The sequence below is a fragment of the Notolepis coatsorum genome (genome assembly GCF_963971535.1).
Source record: "Notolepis coatsorum genome assembly, chromosome: 6".
Taxonomy (NCBI): Eukaryota; Metazoa; Chordata; class Actinopteri; order Aulopiformes; family Paralepididae; genus Notolepis; species Notolepis coatsorum.
Genome location: NC_140170.1, coordinates 122,439,024 through 122,461,423, shown reverse-complemented (window position 1 = coordinate 122,461,423; position 22,400 = coordinate 122,439,024). Strand labels below are relative to the sequence as shown.

The window sequence follows — 22,400 nt, the reverse complement described above, 5'->3', positions numbered from 1 at the left end:
CAGACTCTCTCTCTCTCTCTCTCTTTCTCTCTCTCTCTATCTCTCTCTCTCTGAGCATTGCATTGCTTATAGTTGTCAATTGTGTCGGTCAGTTCATTGCAATTCTTCCTTCAGTCACATTTAGTTTTATCCTGCACCTGGCCTAAAACAGGTTGGATGTGCACACAGCTGCTCTACTGTGTTTGTAGCAGAGCCTTGTAAACAAAGACATCAACACTAGAGTGTGTACTTCTATCTACACAGTACAGCCAAAGCATTCCCATTGCTAGGCAAAAACTCCACCTGTTTTCTACACTGCTTCTTCCCTTGCTGGATTTTCTGCATTACTGCCACTTGTACATGTGTGTTGTGGAGAAATGTGTACAGTGTTACAGAGCGATAACACTGTATATTGACTGTAGAACGGGACTCTCTCTCTCTCTCTCTCTCTCTCTCTCTCTCTCTCTCTCTCTCTCTCTCTCTCTCTCTCTCTCTCTCTCTCTCTCTCTCTATCTCTCTCTCTCTCTCTCTCTCTCTCTCTCTCTCTCTCTCTCTCTCTCTCTCTCTCTCTCTCTCTCTCTCTCTCTCTCTCTCTCTCTTGCTATATGTTGACTGTATCATGCCCAGCCTCGGGCAGCGCTATTATTTAAGAATATGTTGACTGTATGAAAAAATCTTTAAATCTTTAAATCTTGCACAGGGCCTCGCATTTCTCCCAGGCGGCCCTGTCCATAGCTATGATATATAATATAGTTTGAGCCCTGCAAACACTGCCACGTATTCGTATACTTTAAAGCGCTGGCCTTTCAACAGTAACAGTAAACAAAGGGTTATGTATATAACCCAGTTCTGTGAGTTATGGTGCGCTCAGCACCTAGTTGCATATATCTCGCTTCAGCGTATATACACTGAATATGCCAGCATTCATCTGACCACACCCCCATCCGCTTACCTTCATAAGCAGGGGTGGGGCCACACACTCATCTCCTTCCCAAAAAATTTCACCAAAATGAAAAATCAAGGGCCGCAGCGGCGTCCTAGGTGCTGAGCGCACCATAACTCACAGAACTGGGTTATATACATAACCCTTCGTTCTGTAGCGTTATGGCTTCGCTCAGCACCTAGTTGCATAACAGGAGCTGAGCGGGAGCCATAGCCCGACAAATACACCCCGCTGAGGCCCCCCACAACCATCAGACCGGGGAGGACCGAGCCCCCCCCGACCCTCCCTAATGGAGGATACCCCCCCTATTGGAGGTTCACGGGAGGGCGATGGATCCGACCGTGCGAAGAGGCACTCAAGCAACTCAACGCACAGGGTGAGCAGACCGTGGCTTGACCCCACGACTACACACATGCACAACCCGCATGCCACCCGGGAACGAACGGAAGGAACAACCTCGTTACTGCCCCCAAAAATCACGGGGTCAAGAGCAAACCCAACCCCGTGGCAAGGCCGTAGCAGCGGAGCGCGAAGGAAGACCCAGACCCACTGAAGGGACTGGATCCCCTGGAAAAAGGGGGCCCGGAGAGGTCAATGACGCCAGGCATCAAGACCCCACCAGGTGGTCACTTAGTGACACCGCCCCCCACATCGCCAGCGTATTCGGATAAGGCCCCTCCAAGAGCGGGCCCTTTCCCCCCAATAGCACACCGCCTGGCACACTGACCCTGCAGAACAGGCAGTCAGCATGGCCGTAAGCACTCAAAAGGTTAACCAACGGAAGCAGGCAGCGCTTTGGGGAAACCAGGCAACAGGCTGTAACCTGAGCCTGGAGTACTGCGGATGAGACAGGCGCCAAAGGAGTCAGCTGAAAACAGCCCCCCCGGCGGAAGGGGCGTATGTTGGCGTTGTTGATCACCATGACAAAGCCTCCACCAAAAAAAACCCACCCAGAGGGGTCGAGGCAGAGAAGGCTGACATGATTGACAGACGTCATGAATGTGCAGGGGCACACTCAACCGGGTAACCCGGGAGTTGACTCTGCTCCAACACACCAGGGAATCAACCACCCTCTTGGTACAGACGGTGGTTGTTCCTATAACCCCTCAAGAAAAAACTCCAAAACACACCGGCTATACCACAGTACAAGTGTTTCAGTTTTCAAAAAAGGGTTATCCCAGGCCTACAGTATCAACGAAACTTTACTTCGGACCGGGCCCGGCGGCACGGGAAGCACAGGGTTACCAGAGGAGGTCCAATACCACCCCAACAGCCCCCTCTTTGCCACGCGTGAGAGAGGAGCGAAAATAATGGAGAACCAGCCCTAAGCACACCGCACTTGGTATTCCCAGGCGGTCTCCCAACCAAGTACTAACCAGGACCGAACCTGCGTAGCGTCCGAGATCGGACGAGATCGGGCGTGTACAGGTTGGTATGGCCGTAAGCCATTACGATAGTGCAGAGTACAACATGTACCCAACAAAGGGTCTCCATAGCACCTAACCCTGTGACACCCAGACCGACCCGGCATTTTTCCCCCCGAAAAAAGCACAAGTCCCTCAGGGTACCAGAACAGCAGATCTGCATCCCCGGCGGACAACGGGTTAACTGACCTGGACCAGCGCGACCAGACCAGTCCTGTGTCCTAACCACGCCGACATGCCCACTCCAGAAGAGGGGGTAGGTATGCGTGTCGATCTAAAACATGAAAAGAGGGCGCCACCCAGACGGTCCCATTTGGACCGTGCTCAGTGGCCCACCCCAAGGGCGTGAGACCCCTCTACCTATGTTCTGATCTATTCCGTTAACATCCCCCAGATATGAACGAGAATTCATCGAGACAACCTAGTAAACTGGCGCTCGGAAGAGACAAAACTCCATCCCAGTTGCCCCATAAAAACGCTGTTTTAACAAGCAACCAAGGCGCACTTAGCCCCTGTGTGATTCTTTAACAGAAACACACCGAGCCAGCACTATGTATGCATCGAGATCCAAACACATCAATGGATAGTCTAGCAAGACACCAAACATTGTTCCTCCAAGTCGCCTGGGAGAACGACACGGAGCCGTCGTGCTTCATGTACCTTCCTCTTTTTATTCAAAAAAGAAAGAACACAGACTGACATGAATCCCACGTGACGCAGCTGAGGGTAAAAATTGTTTACATTTTTACATCCCACCATCCTCGCCATAGGGAGAAGACGGAAATCCCCAGAGAGACTTCCCACGCGAGCTGTATAGATTGAAAAGAATATATTGCAACATTGAGCTATGTAATATTTGGGTTAGGGCTCTCCGAGGAGGAGGCACTGAACCAATACACACTCAATAATCGAATTGAATCGAATACACACACAATAGAGCAGAACTCCTTTTTGAAGTTCTACTCACCTTGACAATCTGAGGAGGATGCTCTGAACTCTGAGGAGGCTCCCTCACAGGGAAGGAGAGTCCTGACTCACAGAAGGCCTGAGGAGGAGCGTTGTGAGGAGGAGCTCTGACAACTCCCTGAAAACAGATCCATAACATGGACCTGAACAACTCACGGAAGTCTTACCAACAGAGACGCGCATAGTGACGTACTCTTGGCGGGGGAATTTCTGCGGTGCACACGCCCAATCTTCCAGGGCGTGGGACCAGGAAACCCCCCCCCCCCCCCTCTTGCCCTGTAACGTGCCGAACAGCAACGTGACAGGAACCTTGAAGGACAGGAGGTTTTAACCCCTAACCAATCAAAAAAGGGAGGAAAGGATTACCAGTTCACCCCTTTACGACCCCACACCCATGATACGATGTAATGACAAAAAAGAGCATGACACAGTCATAGTCAGCTACATGAAGTGTCTAACAGCTTCACACAGCTCATGTGCTAACCTGCTATCTGATTTTTACTAAGGAAAAAACACAGAATAGAGAGGGCCCCTTTAAGAGCCCCGGTACCAGACTTACACATGTGCTTCTGTGGCCAAACCTAACCCAGTTGTAGATCACAAGACACACACAACCCTTTATCACAAGAAAAAATGGCAAGTACACTCTTGCTACAGAGGAACGCCGTTTTTCATAACGAGAGAATACAGAATCCTCGATTATGTATCGGCCACAGGCCTTGCTAAGCACACACGATAAGCGACCAAACAATCTTTTCTTTAGGAAAATATAGTTTCTCAAGCGGTTAGCACAACCCCAGCAATTAAGCTAAGGGTTACATCGTATCCCCACAAACACAGTGACACAATATATTGTAAACAACATGTCTGAGAGGAGGGTGGGGAAGCCCCAGGGAAACCGGGGGGATCACCCCTCCTACCTTACCCTTGATATGGCCAAGTTGAACAGGTAACCCTGTTGATATGTGAACACACTGTTCATTATCATTACAGGCTGAAAAAAGAATTCATTCTTCACTCATATGTCACTAAGCATAGCTTTATAGGTTAATTAACCCCCTTAGTTGTGAGTTCACGGTACATGAACACACATTTTCTCAACACAACTAACCAGATAATTTTTACACATGTAAAACAACAACCCGATTTCTATGGAGAGATAAGCTATACCAGTGACAAGACAATTCACACACAACACGCGTCGTATCCTCAATGTATTGCAGCAACACCCGTTTTGGAAAACATCGTTATTACAAAACATTTAGAAGGGAAGGGAAGAAGAAGTGTTTAAGGTCCGGTCGGGACCTTCCTACCCTGAGCGCAGGCCAAGCGAACTGCAATCTGGCTAATGGGGCACCGAAGTTTGAACACAGCATCCCTGTGTTGACGACGAGGGCAGCGTCGCTGCGCCACCCAGCCGCTACGGTTCTCCATGTTGACGCAGTCCTCGCTGGCAGGGCTCCCGGTAGGTTCGACTAACATCCTCTGTCAAAGATGACGTCGTAGTCAGAGTGTTTAAGGCATGTTATAGTCACAGAAAACGTTCAAAAGTGTAGCATTAAGCTAGCAGTCGTTCGGCTGATAGCAACAAGCTAACGTTTACTAGCCTGGTAAAAACAGCGAGCTGACGCCGCAGCTAACAGCTGCGCAGCTAACAGCTGACTGGCTAACACAGTAGTCCACAACTAGCACGCAAGCTTAGCAGCTATCACCTGAACTGTACACAATGACATAACAAGCCACACTTCAGACAGGGCGCTGTCCCAGTCCCTCCCCTAAGAGGGGGGAAAAAAAAGAACGTCAGAACACAGTTTTCAACGGTGATCCAGACATCAGCGGGGCCAGCACAATTCCCATGTCGGGCTGCAGCCGGTTTTGAGCATGGAACTCCCGATAAAGAAGATCCTATGCCCACATTTCCTCGTTAGGGTATACTTTCATTTGTATATGAAAGATGGGGCCTGCACGGGACAGAAAGCATCCGCTCGGGAATCCTGGGATCACCAGGACCTAGTCGCGGCCCACTAGATTAACCATCATGGGCGTCAGACCAAGATCCTCCGACCGCCGTTTAAGCCGAGCAGAGGACCCTAGCCTGGAGTCGGTGTTTCGTAAATTGTCACTAACCCCCACAGCATCAACAACAACCAGAGCTCGCAAGCAAAACAGTACGTACCCAACCTGGAAACAACCGCTTCTCACAACAGTCGGTGCGTCCTACAGTCCAGCTGTGTTGCCGGAGGGCAACCCCATCCAGCCGCAGCAAGGAGGACTGTAGCTGGGAAGCATGTCAGCGGCGTGAGCTCCTAATACGAAAAAACCGTTGAAGGTCGGAATGATCCAGACACTCCAGTAACAAAGACAATATCGCCGTATTTTCTCAAAAATAGTGAGAGAGAAAATAAAGATATGATGTCAACGTATCTCCTTGTTCTTCTGTTTTCCTTTCCTCAGACTAAATATTTTTCTTCACATCAAGCGGGCATATAGCAGGCACTTCCTTGTGGATGAAATTTGAGAAGGAGATGAGTGTGTGGCCCCACCCCTGCTTATGAAGGTAAGCGGATGGGGGTGTGGTCAGATGAATGCTGGCATGTAAAGGTACATGGTGGAATTTTTTATTCAGTGTATATACCCTGAAGCGAGATATATGCAACTAGGTGCTGAGCGAAGCCATAACGCTACAGAACAGCGCCATCTGGCGCTGATTGAGTTAAGCTGTTGCAAAACCTGATGGGCAGAAAGAAACTCACACTCTGTAGACATGTGTGTATTTTCTTTGCAGCAAAGTGAAGCAATAAACAAGAAAAAAACAATGGATCATATCATTCTTACATTCCATACTAATTAGTCACATAAGTATGTGTTTTTAACATTCATATCCCAGACAATGACGATGAGATAATGATGAATCGCTGTAGACATGTCTATTATTCTTCTTCCTCACACTTGCATTTGACACTGATTAGACCAGTGTTGGGAAAGTTCACTTTCTACATGAACTAGTTCAGTTCACAGTTCACAAATTTTAAAATGAACTAGTTCAGTTCATAGTTCAAAATAAAAAAAATTAAACTAAAGTTCATGGTTTCAAAAATTAACTAATTTATAGTTTATAGTTCTTTTTTCAATACGTTGCTGCAAGCTATTATTTTTCAAATGTATTGCCACAACCCATAATAGAACCACAGAATACTGGCATTTCCATAACGCTTTGCTGCCGCCCATTCAGTCCACACTAGTAGCAGCTTCAGCTTTCATCTCTACAGTATATTTTCAAAAACATGAGGAAAAACGTGCTGCTTGAATGGTCTTTATTAAGTATAATAATCTAAATATACTTAAAGTACCAAAAGTTTAAGTACTGTAGTCATTGTGCAAACATATAAACATGTGCCGACATAACTCTGTACTAACACAACATGAGGTAGAAACCAGGCTGAGGTAGGTTGTACCTCAAAGTTCAATATTCAAAGTGCAAAACATTTACTGACTTTAACTAAAACTCTTTTAAATGCTCATACACCGATGTCGTAGAGTCTGACTCTGAGCGAGTGCAGAGCCTTCTGAAAGCATGAGTGCTGCTGCTCTACTACAAGACTCCCCGAAGCTCCGCCCAGAGCGGTTGCAAGATTGTGTGGTTTTCAGCATTATTTTGAAGCCTGTTTACGGTGTGTTTTAACTGGGTTTTTGGCTGAAATGCATATGAAATCTGGCACACGTTTGAACGCCGTTATAATATAGTGCTGAGAATGAACGCACTTTTGAACGGCGTTATACAGCGCTGAGAATGAACGCGTTCTCAATTACGTTCATTTAGGGGGGAAACATCCGTTCAGTTCACGTTCGCCCAAAATACGAACGCGTTCACGAACGATCGTTCATTGAACGCGTTCAGGTACATCACTGGATTAGACATACTACTGTGTAGTTGTTTCTTTTGATGCAAGTTTCACATGCATCACATTAGATGTACTCTGCAAAACTGTCTCAGAATGTAACTCCTCCACCTCAGACATTGACCCTATACCTACAGCTTTCTTCAAACGGGTGTTTAATAGTGTTTCAAGCCCTGTGCTAGATATCATAAACACTTCCCTTAGGACTGGTATTTTCCCAGATGTCTTTAAAACAGCAGTTGTAAAGCCATTACTAAAAAAACCTAACTTGGATAGTAATGAAATGGCAAATTATCGTCCAATATCCAACCTACCATTCATTAGTAAAGTACTTGAAAAGATAGTTTCAGTTCAAATAAATTCCTTTCTTGAAGAAAACAACATCTTAGAAGAATTTCAGTCAGGATTCAGAAAATATCATAGCACTGAAACTGCCCTCACCAAAATAATCAGTGACCTCAGACTAAACTCTGATGAGAATAAGATCTCCATCCTTATCCTGTTAGATCTCAGTGCAGCATTTGATACAATCGATCACGATATTCTAATCGATCGTCTTGAAAACCATGTCGGTTTCTCAGAACATGTGCTGGGCTGGTTTAAAACATACATCAGAGGGAGGAAATTCTATGTTAAACTAGGAGATCACATGTCATATATATACGACAACAACTATGGAGTTGCACAAGGGAGTTGCTTAGGTCCTTTACTCTTCCCCCTTTACATGTTACCGCTGGGTGATATCATCACCCAAAGGTCAGTGAATACCACAACCACTACACCAGAGGAAGCTCAACAAATCATGTTAAACCCAGATTCGGCTCAAACAAGGGACTAAACACGTTTCGCAATTATGCCACAACAATGTGGAATGCCCTACCTAAAGCTGTAAAGGAATGTGAATCCCTGCCCACATTCAAACCGCTCTTAAAGAGCACCTACGGGAGGCTGCAATTCGAAACTGGCCACCGTAAATGCCCAAAACCCCCACCACCTCCTAATAGACAGTCTCCTCACCACCGCATGTATATATTCCCTCCCCGCCGTATGTATATTTCCCTCCCACCCACCCACCCCCTCCTAATGTACAGTCCCCTCCCCATCATATGTATATACTCTGTCAGGATCTAGGGGTAACAGTACTGTATATTTGAATACCGTTATGTCACAAATGTATCAGTACTAAATACCTATATGTCCCTATGCCATAAATGTCATGTATGTTGTGTATGTCATAAATGTCTATATGAATTGAAAATGGGGGACCCTGATGGAAACAAGACAAATGTCTTTCTCAGGTCTGCATCCCCTTAACAATTGTATGTATTGAGCCGTACTGTATTGTACCCATTCTGCAATCTGTTAAATAAAGTTTTCATTCATTCATTCATTCATCAGAGAACATAATGTAGATTTCCATAGCTATGCGGATGATACACAACTGTACATATCTGCTGAACCAAATGATACAGGGATTAGCTCCATTACAGACTGCTTACTGGCAATAAATAAATGGATGAGTAAGAACTTCCTGAAACTAAACGAGAACAAAACTGAAATACTAATTATCGGCTCCAAAACTAAAAAAGAAACATTAATAAAGAACCTGGGGGGACTAACCCCTTGGATCAAATCTGAGGTCACTAGTCTTGGGGTTATCATAGATTCAGAACTGAACTTCAATTCTCATATTAGCAAAGTGACGAAAACAACGTTCTTCCATCTCAGAAATATAGCAAAAGTACGACCATTTATTAATCAGAACGATGCTGAGAAGCTAATTCATGCATTCATATCTAGCCGGTTAGACTACTGTAATGCACTTTTCACAGGTCTCCCTAAGAAAACCACAGAGAGGCTTCAGCTAATCCAAAACTCTGCAGCCCGACTGCTAACTAGAACCAAAAGGAGAGAGCACATTAGTCCAGTCTTAGCTGCTTTACACTGGCTTCCTGTAACATTTAGAATTGACTTTAATGTCCTTCTCCTTACATACAAAGCTCTAAATGGACAGGGACCTAGCTACATCGCCAACACTCTAATAAATTACACACCAGCAAGAACACTGCGATCATCAGCTGCTGGACTACTAGAGGCTCCCAGAAGCAGTCAAAAGAGGATTGGTAATGCAGCCTTTATCAACTATGCCCCAAAACTAGCTCATGCCTGTATTTTTTATGTCCGTTCTATTTTATAATTTTTTGACTATTTTTAAACTGAATCATTTTAAACTATTTTTACTATTTGTGTTACTGAAAACTGTAAGTGGAGAGCCTATTGGGATGCTAGATCCTAATGTGAAACACTGTGATTTGCCATACCTTGCTACCTGTCTATCTTTTTATGCCCGCTTATGCCTGTATTTTTTACTGCTGTGAAGCACTTTGAACTGCAGCCTCTGTATGAAAAGTGCTATACAAATAAAGTTATTATTCTTATTATTTATTATAAGCTGTTGAGAAAACTACCAGATTGGGTTTTACGCAGATGGAGCAGACTTGTAGTAGAAGAACTCGATAGATCCGAAGAATATCCTACATTTGAAAGTTTTACTGAGTTTGTGCAGAAGGAAGCCTGCATAGCCTGTAATCCTATTGCCTCTCCGTTCTTGTTTAGCTCCAAATCAGCAGAGGATAAGTTGCCCAGGAAGGCAAATGCATTCAGCACTAGTGCTCAAGTGAAAGACCATATACCAGAAAGCCTCCCTGGTTTTAGGCCATGGCTACCATGCATTATCTGTAAAGAAGAGTTTCATGGTATTGCTAGGTGCCGAGCTTTCGCTTCCAAGTCCATGGCAGATAAAAGGTTGTTTATTCATCAGAATTATTTGTGCTTTGGGTGTCTGCGCAAAGGGCATGTCACTAAAGACTGTAGGACTCTACATATCTGTGGAGTGTGTGGCCGACGTCACCCAACATGTTTACAGAAGGAAAGAGAGACAAGGTTTGAGGAAGCAGCAAATGGGATTCAGACTTTCACAGAAGGATAAAGAAACTAGGAAGTCCATAGGGTCTTGAGCCACGCGCTAGTTCAGAATGCTTCTGCCACCTCTAGCATTGTCCCAGTTTTCTTGTCATCTGCAAGAGATCCTCAGAAGGAGATTCTCACATATGCTCTTCTTGACACACAGAGCGATTCGACCTTTGTCTTGGAAAGTCTAGTCAGAGAATTGAACGTGGCATCTCGACCATTGCAGCTGAAGCTTAGTACAATTACTGCCATTGACACAATCATAGCCAGCCACAGTGTGTGTGATTTGCAAGTTCGAAGTTTTTATTCGGATAATCGGATACAGCTACAGCAATCGTATACACGTGACTTCATTCCGGCTGATAAATCCTGTATACCAACCAAGACTACAGCATTGCAGTGGCCACATCTCAAACATCTGGACAATAAGTTGCCAGCACTCCAGGAGTGTGATGTGGGACTGTTGATTGGTTACAATTGTACTGCAGCTCTGGCCCCCATTGAAGTCATCATGGGCGGTGCGAATGAGCCATTTGCCCAGAAAACAGAGCTGGGATGGAGTATCATAGGATCAGCCAATCCCCACCTTGATAGGCAGGGAAGTCAAAGCTATGTACACAGAGTTGCTGTAAGAGAACTGCCAGTCTCATTAGCCTCAGATGTTTTGAGGGTGCGGGAGTCCGACTTCAGTGAGAAGAATTCTGAGGGCAAATACGTCTCACAAGATGACGTGTGTTTCATACAGCTCCTTAGTGAAAATATTCAGCAGAAAGAGGATGGCCACCTGGAGATGCCTCTCCCGTTCAGAGGTGGTAGTCCTCCCTTGTTGCCAACCAATAAGAAGTTGGCGACTATTCGCTTGCGCCATCTAAAGAGGAAGCGTAAGGTCAATCAACAACTCTATGATCATTACACAGCCGTTATGAAGGAAGTAATCGACAATGGTGATGCGGAGCTAGCTCCAAAGGCACCTTCGGGAGAGATCGTTTGGTACATACCACACCATGGTGTGTACCATCCCAAGAAGCCTAACAAGTTAGGAGTCGTTTTTGATTGTTCGGCTAAATTCTGTGGCATCTCCTTAAATGACACCTTGCTGACAGGCCCAGATCTGATAAATTCCTTGGTGGGAGTGCTCTTCCACTTTAGGAAGGAATCAGTGGCTATCATCTGTGATATTGGAAGGATGTTTCACCAGTTCCTTGTTACACCTGAGCATCGTACTTACCGGAGGTTTCGATGGTGGGAGCATGGAGACCTTGATCACGAGCCAAAAGAATATCAGATGGCAGTCCACCTGTTTGGTGCGCTAACTTTGGCCTTAAATACTTGGCACAGAAATACAAGGCACGCTATCCCACTGCAGCATCATTCATAGAGAGCAGTTTCTATGTTGATGATGGCCTAGTTAGTGTTCCAACAATTGAAATGGCTTCAGAGCTGATCGTTGAAGCCCAATATTTGTGTAAAGGAGGGGGGTTACGACTCCACAAATTCAACTCGAATGAGAGCAAGGTTCTTGGTTGCATCGAACTGTCTGAAAGTGCAAAGACCTGTGCAAATGCTAGTGGTTCTCCTCGAAAGTGAATAATAGGTCGTAGACATGCATACAGTAGCATGACGATGCTTATTTGCATAATTGTCTAAAGTCAAGATAAATGGTCTTTTGGTCTTAAATCATTCATGATTATTTTTGTGTTGTATCATGAAGTGATTGGGGGGAGTGTAACGGACCATTTGAGATTAAATATGTCTAGACAATATCCGTTGCTGTTTACTAAATAATATTCAGTATGTATGTACGCCTTGAAATGACGTGTGGGATTTTACCCGAGTTCGATACCCGCATGCCTATATAAATCTGTCCCTATTGGCGCACCGTTAATCAGTACAGCTGGAAGCACCTGTGAAGTGATGTAGTCGGTCGGCAGCAGGAACGTTTGGTGCGTCTTTGTTTCACCTTTGTATTCCTGTGCGTCGCGACTTTTATCCTTTTGTATCATGTATTGATCGTGTTTTAAACGGAAGAAAGGACCTTTTCGTTTACATTCCTTGGAGAGCGCAACAAGGTATGCTTTGTTGTTTATTTGATTATGGTTGTAACTTTGTATAATGTAATTTGTGAATGAATGATTTTATGTCTTGTGTAAGAATGTAATCCTTGTAGTTTTGATACCAATGTTATTTAGTTTAGTGTTTGTACTGTGCTGTGGAAACCGTTATGTGAAATGTTTGTTTGTTTGTTTATGTACGTTTCCAATGCAGTTTTCACGGTGCTAAGATGACGTCACGGATGGACAAATAAATAAAGATCGTCTTATGCATCAGTCGAGACTCTGTCGTTTGGATCCAAGGGATGTAACAAGTACTGTATTTGCAAATCTGGTATGTCATAAATGTATAGATGTAGCAGTACTGTCTATCTGTATGTTGTGTGTCATATATGTTATGATGAATTGAAAATGGGGGACCCTGATGTAAACAAGACGAAAGTCTTTCTCTGGTCTGCATCCCCTTAACAATTGTATGTAATTGAGCTGTACTGTACTGTACCCATTCTGCAATCTGTTAATAAAGTTTTCAATCAATCAATCAAACAAAGGTCTGTCCCATTGTATACCAATCAATGGGATACATTGCATGTTGAGCTGCATTCTTTCAAATGTATATAATTAATCATTAAAACAGATGTGTAACAAATAAGAAATACTTGTAATTATATCTGAGTAATTAAAGTAATTATACATTTGTCCAAAATAGATGGTTCAGATATGGTTAAGCAGCTGCCCTGTGATCAGATGAATCCATATTATTTATTTTTCCGACATCAAATGCGTAATTTCTTATCGTACAAATATAGTCATATTTACTTTAATTATGATTAAGTAATTAATTCCAAGGAGGCCTGTAGCGTTAACATGAAGGAATCACTATGAGAACACAGTCTGTCAAGTTACTAAAATGTTCAATTAGTGACTATTTATTATTAGTCAATCAATCATAAGAGTGCTCCTCAGCACTCTTAAATCTGCTCTCAGCCACGCTCAAATCTGATCTCAGGAACATTTGGGGACTCACGCTACCAGCCCTAATATGTCTTAAATGGGCAGAAATCTGCCTAAGAGGACATTTTTGGTTGTAAATTCGTTCGGGAATGAGACCCAATGTGCTTTTTTCTAAATCATTAAAATTCTGGAACGTGGACAAAGCAAACTGAGACCACCAGTGCTTCAACGCGTCACTCACATGCACTGCTCTAGCCTCAAATGGTCTGGTGAGACAAGGTCATACATACAAGGTCATACATGCACGTTATGTAGTATCCCCTCCTTACTTCCCATTTCCCCACGTGGAATGCACCTGATTGAATAAACACGCTGCTAGTTGTGTGTTCCCTGGTTTTCTGCTTCAGTTTTCAAAAAGAAAATGGCGGCTCACTCGCTTGTAAAGATATACCTAAAGATTATACTAGATTCGATTAGATTAAAATCCCTGTATGGCTCATGCTCTCCGTCATGACCGGTGCGTGAACATACCGGTGCGTCTAATCTAAGATTCCAGGATGTAACGAGTGAGGACACATACTGTAAGGTAAATCATATGTGTCTATGCAAGGCATTAGGATAATTGGTCCATTTATAACAAACCAGACCCCTAAGGGCCAATGTTTTTCTTCTTCCACAGCACCAGGTTCAAGCTGAGGTTACCAATTTTCAAAAGTCGCTGATTATTACCCTTATTAAACCATTATCTCTAATTGTCTAAGACAATTACTGCACATGTACTACCTGGGCCAAACCATATTTGGCTCGACTGTCACGTCTGACAGCATATTCACAGTAATCTCTCCCCTTTGTGATGTAACGATCCGCCCCCCGACACACACAACATACACACAAAGGGAGTACAAGGACAGAGGCAGAGAAGCAATAAAAGTGAGCCGTAATAGGGAACCCGGCTGGCACATTTGGCTTACTAGGGGCTATTGAGGTGAATAATTTAGTGCTGTGAGGCAGGAGAGACATGGCCGTGAATGCAGAAGCAGAAGAATGCAGTTGAAGACACAAGCCATAGTGGTACTGTAGCACACAGGTTTATTTTTTATTAATTTTTTTAACGTTATTCTGGCACAACATAGGAACAGGATATGTACAGTATGTACCGTATAATACAGTGGTATCCATTACAGCATCTATCCTCCATCCAGCTTACCTTAGTGGCATAATGTAGCAACCACTGCTGACTATGTCTGTAACGTCTCGACGACATTGAAAATGAGGGTGACCTCAATTGTCTTTCGAGAATAAATAAAGGTTTGAATATTGTAACACAAAATGAGTGCCTTTCAAATTGTTGGTTGAATCCTCTGTAGGCTGCCTCTGGAACCACTTGTGCCCTGTCTCCGGGAGCACTTGTGCCCTGCTGGACTGGGATCAAATTCCACCAGAGCCTTCTCTTCTGTGTCTCCTCTACTCTGTATCCTTCTCAGCATCCCTTCTCTACCTTCAAAGTCTATCAAATAAAGGGAAGAATACTATAGTTGGGTATAGTTGTACTACCCATTTTCCTTAACACAATTAACCGATGTTGCAACTGTAAAATACTGTAGCCATAGTTGACCATTTGTTTATGGTGAAAATGAACTACCCTACAAGAATGGACTGAAACTGGTGACATTGGGGAACCTGTACTGAAATGCTAAGCTAGTTTTGGTTTACAATAATTGCCGCTTCCAAAATCCCAAATTCAAATAAGACGACTCCTTATTTGAGCAGAAAAATGTGTTAGGCCCGTCCCCAAATAGTCAACCAGAGCATAATGGACAGTCAAGGACTAGGCTGGTAAAGATATGCCTCCTAAAATGTCTAAACGGAAGTACAGGAAGTACAGGCTACAGGCTTTCCGGTTTCGACAAAACAATTATAGAAACGTGTGAAGTGCACAATATTTCCTCGTGGTCCCACTTCAACGGCTTTGCCTGAAGAATTTACTACATGACCGGGACGTTCTAGCTTGTTTGCCGTCAGGATTCGTGAAAAGTTTGGTCCGTTCGGAGTCAGATTCCAGGGGAAGTACAGACACCGGAAATTCTACCCCACAGACACTTTCGGCAGTAGTTCTTTACCAGGCTTTATCTCACAGAGATAAAACTGGGAACGAGGTTAGTCAGGGACAGACATAATGTCACGTCTGAATGATACAGCTGGTAGTAGTTAGTAGTTGTCGGGCAGGAAATCCAAAGTGTGGCATCGTTTGAAGAAGATGACCCTGTGGAATAATGATCCCCTCCCCCCCTCAAACAATCTCCCAGTCATGTTCCAACCCCCTCCCATTCACTGTGTCTCTCACCTGATACCACCCCCCCACCTTTCGGACTCCCCCCTTCCCCCTTGATTGATTGATTGAAAAGTTTATTAACAGATTGCAGAATGGGTACAGTACAGTACAGCTCAATACATACAATTGTTAAGGGGATGCAGACCAGAGAAAGACTTTTGTCTTGTTTACATCAGGGTCCCCCATTTTTTATTCATTGGCCCCCTCCTGGCCCCCTTCCAATCCAACATTTACATTTACATTTACATTTAGTCATTTAGCTGACGCTTTTATCCAAATCGACTTACAAGTTCTGTACGACAAGTCATCAGGAAGGGTACAACTCTATCAATACATGGGCCATCCTATCCAGAATCCCTTTCTCTACTATAAAGACCTAGGTTTTACTGGATTCTCGATCTATTGGGAGGCGATACTAGGCCTTTACACCCCTGGAGTCACCCAGCAATAACTCTCAACCTATTTGTACTTGATACTCTGTTTGAGCTAAATAAAGTTCTGTTCTACATTTGTCTGAGTACATCCTTACTCATGGTAAATTCCTCTACAACCCCATAGAAGGTGACATGCTAACGTTGCCTATAATAATAATAATAATAATAATAATAATGAATTCAATTTGTACCGCGCTCTCCATTGGTGAGAATATCAGAGTGCTACAGGAGATATAGACAAAAGTTAAATGAATAAAACAATTTAAAATGAATAAAAACAATTAAAGTTAAAAATTAAAGTAAAAGAAAATTCAGGCAAAAGCCTTGTTAAAAAGAAATGTTTTTAGGATTGTGGTGCTCTCAGGTGGATGGGGAGAGCATTCCAAAGTCTGGGTGCGGCAGAGCAGAAGGCGCGATCGCCCATGGAGTGCAGCTTAGTCATGGGGGCTTTGAGGAGGTCGGCTGTGCCGGAGCGGAGGAAACGTGAGGAGGACTGGGGGGTGAGGAGTTCCTTGAGATAGGCAGGGGCACCACCGTGTACACACTGGTGAGTGAGGAGGGACACCTTGTACTCATTTCTGTGCCACACAAATTCTGTGCCTATCATAGCCACTTACTGTAGCATGGCCGCTCTAACGTTCAATAGCCTAAAGATATATTGTCATATGTGCTATTCGGCTTAACCAAGTGGAGGAGAGGAGAAGAGAGGAGCTGAGAGCAGAGGAGATAAGAGAGGAGAGGGTATCTCTCTTGCACATGCACGCTTTTGCCAGTGTCGTTAACAGGCGACTTGCATCATGCGTGCACTTGTAAAATTTATATTTTAAAGGCTCATTTGTATTTCTCTGTAATGTAGCACACTGCTAACATTCTTATGACATTCTTTCTCAGACCATAATTCTGATATATTCAAATAATATTTTATAATAATTAGTTAATAATTACATATTTTTTTAAACATCATAAACATGATGGTCAATTGGTCGACAAGGAACATCTTTAGTCGGGGGCAGCCCTAGGGACAGGCCACTGCATCGCTGTCACAACCAAATGTCTGATGACCAAACTAATGATACCTGGACCGGGCTGTTGTAAAGCCAGCCCGTCCAGTGTGTGCTTTTACCTCTTAAGCCCGGAGCCCTATTTTCTGAAAATCTGCCTAAAATACATACCTAAGTAAATGGAATATTGCTCCACTTCTACAAGGCCCATTTGCATATTCTTATCTAGGGACATCTATGGACCTCAGTGAATGTATTCCCAGTGTCAGAAATATTGTGTCTATTACTAGCCTTGCTTAAAGGCCCACTTGCAGGTTAAACCCTACTCTTCAATTATGGGTAGTTTACATCATTGGTATCTAATTCATAATTATTTTTTTTTCCTTTTGACGCCGGAAATTCCACTCAGAAAGGGTTCAAAAGGTCCACACACGAATAACTTGTATGGAGCCAATGAAAAAGCTTATCAGACGCTATCACGGCCAGAGTGCAGAAAGCTATTTCCTTGATCCAAATGGACGCCTTACAAGACACAAATGGGTTTAATCATCGGAGAGACTTTGATGGACCAGCTACAACTGCATTTTTGGTTGAAACAAGGTAGTTATAAGGTTTTTAATGTCGTAAAAAAAGAACTACATTTACCACTAGGCAGCCTGTTGTTCAGTACAGCAGCGCTACTGGTCTGTGGGCTGTCGCCTTATCCCCGGGTCATAGTACCAAGCTGGCTATATGGCTCTGGCTAACGTTACCCCGCTAATGTTAGCATTATGTCTACTGTCGTGAACCATTTTAAATCGGGGCATGTAAAAGAGTTTGGGGAACGAGTAAAATGTGCAGGTCCTCTTCTCAGACCTGTGGGGCAAAGCACTGCACACGCATCATGCCGGCTAGCAAGCTACACGTCACGGCATGTTGATACGATAGTAGCCCCGTTCATGATGCAATCGGTGCATCACAGTCACGAAAGGGGCTACCACAATAGCTAACTAACGTTAACGTTACAAGCTCAAACACCTTATAACTACTAACTTACTACTGTTGTGTCCATAAGTTACCTGGCAGAATACTTTGTTTGTGAGGACAAAGGTATACAAAGAGAAGAGAACCATTTTAAATCGGGCCATGTTTCGGGAATGCTAGCTAGCTAACGTAGCTACTAACGTTATATACACAATATGTACAACGACACAATGATTTACATGAGTATTTACAAATATAGTAACGTGGTTGTGGCTTTTACAAATAGTGGTTAGCTTTAGAGATAAATGGCTATGATCACGGAGCAATAGTGTTAGGTAACAGAAACAGATACTAGCTCCTCGGCTAGTAGTAGTAACAAGAAGGCTCTGCTTCCTGCCACTACCTGCCTGTGACTCTCAGAGCCCCTGCTGCCCTGTACCTGCTGTGACGTCATCATTAAGATGACACGCGCATGTTATGAACCATGGATTAAAATATGGTTGGGCTGACAAAATGTTTGACGCTAAAACTGGGTAAATTTCGATAATTGTTTTCCCCCTCTTCATGAAAGTCACTGTTGGCCTAGTCACATTTGTTTATTGAACAAAAATACAACATGCAAGTGGGCCTTAAAATTGTGATGAAACAAAGGATAATATGAATTATGATTTTTCTTTGCATCTTTGACAGTAAATAACACCATGCAAAAAATTACCACACATGAAAAACTGCCAATGAGCTCGTGCAGTAACTTCTTGAGATCATGTGTACAAAAAATCTAAGGAAATGAATAAAGGGAAGATGATTAAACAGAAGGTTTTGTAGATACAGTACTGAATTCTCCCATCCGGACTAATGCAATTTGAAATATTATTATATAATATAGAATAGCAGGCTTATAAATGACCTTATTATAGTCAATTCGCACATTTATGGATGTACCAAATCTTATATTTCAAATGCCCGAGTTCAATTTGGATTTAGTATCACCAGGCGTCAGGGGTGTAGCTCCAGATTCTGGGCCCCATGAAAGAATGTATTTGTAGACCCCCAGTGAATGCGAGCGCGCGTAAGCGCGTGAGCGGAATTTTTTTTGGCAATTTTTTTATTGATGAAAACGCATAATATGGTTTTTACCTATACATTCGTATCAGCAGTTCAGCACCTGCACTGTTGGTGGGTGAGCCTAGTAAAGGATGTCGCATTGCGTTCATCTTCAATGAATGGACCAATGCAATAGTCTACCAAAGCCCCCCCTCTCTCTCTATATATCTCACACACACACACATACACACACACACACACACTTCAGAAACAAACAGTATCAATGAGAGCATCAATAATACACCTGAGTGATGTCTAGTAAAAAAAAAAAAAAAAGGGCCCCAGTGCTGGGCCGTTGGAATCATCCTAAGCTACCCCCCCCCCCCAGCTACGCCCCTGCCAGGCGTGCATAAGAACAGATAATGAAATCTACTGTATGTACAGTAGCTCTTTTATTTGTGCCAGGGTGGCCACAAAAAAATTCCCGACGTTAAAATTTTCCAAAATAGTCAACTTTCGCAAACTATACAACACCAAAACAAAAATCTATCTAATAACACTTTAACCTATTGGTAAACTAACGTATTGATGATAATATACATTATAACTGCTGTTGTGACATGGTTATGATGTTTATACTTGAATACGTTTGAAAAATAAAACGCTACTTTTGTCAAACAGTCTGGAGAGATTGATTTATGACGTGATGTCATTTTGGGACCGGTACCGGTCTAGTCGGGCTTAAGAGTTTAATGTGCATTTCTCTCTATCTCTATTATCTCTATATCTCATTTCTCTCTCCTTGCTGGTTGTTCCGACACATTCATAATCATTACCGATTTTGCCGGTGTGGCTTGCTCCTTGCAATGGAAACAAGCCATTTTTATTGTGTCCTATCCATTTGACCAGCGTTTGACATTGTTGTTATGTTGTTTCACTGTTGTGTCAATAAAGTATTCAATCAATCAATTGCGAGCTCAAAGTATCATTATTATGGTTTTGTATTTCTCTGTAATGTAGCACTATTATTTATAACATTCTTTCTCATCCCTGGAACTCAAACCATTTTCTAATGCCCCCAAAAATAAATATATATATTTATTAATGATAATGATAATAATACTAATACTACTAATAATAATAATTATTAACACTTTAAGTGCCGAAAACGTGTTTAGGCGTCCTTCCCCGCCATGCTCAAGTTGCCGAGGACGCCGTAACTCGTCTTTAATATCAATATTTCAAAAATCTGTGATCGAAATCATATTTTTCCTCCGCAGCCCTGAGACACAGTGCTGGCCTCCTCTCAAACCTCTAGCAGTTCAAGAGCGCCATCTGGTGGCCGATCGGCAGAAGCGCCAAACAGGAAGTCATGTGGATGAAGTGCTGATCGTCCATATTACTTCCGGGCACTCTCTATAGGTCCCGGGACTCGATCTCGACACAATACATAGCGATCTGTTGCCAATAACTCGATAAACAACATGATTTGGACGTATATACTATTATACAACCTGGAAATAGATCGCGTATTTCTACATCCCATAATAGGAATATTTCAGTTCCACGCTCATCGTCCAACGGCGCGAGGAAGATACGGTAAGATTCAGCGTTATTTTTTAACGTGTTCGATATAAACTGCTCTGATGATCATATCACCCACACTAGATGAATGATATAACGCTGCCCACGGAATTATAAACGATCCCCCGCCCATCCGGTCATCATCAGATGATACGTAGAAACTTCTAGAAGTACGTCCAATTGAAATTTTTGATCTCGCACTGATTCCTACCAAACTGTATTTCATCATCAATATAATGCATTTGGGGCTATAAATCACGTTCTGGAGAAAGCTGCAGAAAGAGATGAAAACATACTTATACTTTAGACCATATTTTACTATGAATATGTGAATGAAAAAGTTTAACGTTGCTACACAATGAACAATACATATAGGACCTTGAATGGGCCCTAATAATGGCAATTTAGCAATAGAATTTAAAAAGTTATAGCCCTGCAAAGAAGGGGAACTTTTCCATAGACAAATAGAGCTGGCAAGGGATGGTATATCATGAATTTAGCCTTAGGCAATCAAAGTGTTAAACAATTTGTTGTGGTATGATGGAGCAGATAGTGGCATTTCCACTTTTGCGGATGTCAGCTTGGTCCCAGACAGGATCGTACTCACATTAAGCTGGAGCGTTTCCATCCAGTGTCCAATGACCTTATAGCCCGGCCCTGTAACGTTGTTCCACTGGTACTGGAACAGGTCATAGCGCCCTGGTGCATCACCATTGCGATTGAACATCACTGATGTACCAGCACTACCTGTGGACAGAGAACAGCCAGTTATTTAGTTAATCAATGAACAAACCAATCAATTAATGAACCAATCACTCAATCAATCAATCATTCATTCAGTCAATTAATGATGGGGCTTTTTATGAAGAAAATACACATACACAATCATTTACATAAAACATCTGTTTTTTTTTCAGAGGGAAAGCCTAAAATACAATGCCGAAGAAAACCACAGATTATTACATTATTATGGCTCAAAATTACTGTTGGGAATAGGTGCCACAACAAAGTATACTGAGTATGCAGCAGAGTATACATGCAGCACTGGCCAAATTGCACCAATAGCCAACAGTCAGGCAACTCCTGGGTGTCAGGGTAGCCACTAGCTTTAATGTTGGCAGCTGTCCTCTTCACTTTTATATTAATGATAGTGTGTCTTCGTTGAATGGCTGTCAAGCTCATCTGTATGTGGATGCTACTGTTGTGTATTGTAATGCTGACTTTGTACAGTTGGCCATTGAGAACGTGCAACTTTCCTTTATTGCCCTCCAGAAAGCTCTTATTAAACTTAAATCGCTTCGCAATGCTAGTACAACTAAATGCATGCTGTTTTCTAGTGTCAGAAATATTTATTATGATGGTGTACACATATCTACTGTAAGTGGTTCTAGCATTGAGAGAGTCACTGAATATGAATATATAAATCGCCTCCAGGGAGAACACACTATGGCCACTGTGGTTCTTACTGAAGGCCAGCGACAACCCCCCACAGGCTGTGGCCATGGTGCTCCGCTGTATGCATCTCCTCCCCTTCATCTCATAGTTCTGTTCATCCATAGTGTCAAGAAGGAGGGAAGATAGTAAAAACAGTCTGAGAGAGACACAAACTAGTCTGAGATGTGGAGACGGAGCAGCTATGGGCTGATGGCCGGCATAATTTGTATTCTTCTTAGAATTAAATAAAAATAAGCCTACTTTGGGTTGGGCATTGTTTGAGAAGTAGTGTGATGGGATGGATGGATGAACGTTTTCAAGAAGAAATCAGTATTTAACCGTCCTCTAGTTAAAAGATGTATCCAAGGTGCAGGGAGAATGAGACCGGTTGTCAGACACACAGCTCCTAAATGGAACATGTC

General features: G+C 43.1%; 1 protein-coding gene across 1 annotated transcript in view; it reads right to left on the bottom strand.

Moving 5' to 3' along the window:
* The window catches only part of grm7 (glutamate metabotropic receptor 7), a gene marked incomplete at both ends in the record, with an annotated part of 692,585 nt that overhangs the window by 240,768 nt on the left and 429,417 nt on the right, over positions 1 to 22,400 (bottom strand). The window contains one exon of the mRNA XM_084317718.1: positions 21,152 to 21,287. Coding sequence (XP_084173844.1) covers positions 21,152 to 21,287 — 136 coding nt within the window. The remainder of the gene's footprint in view (positions 1 to 21,151; positions 21,288 to 22,400) is intronic.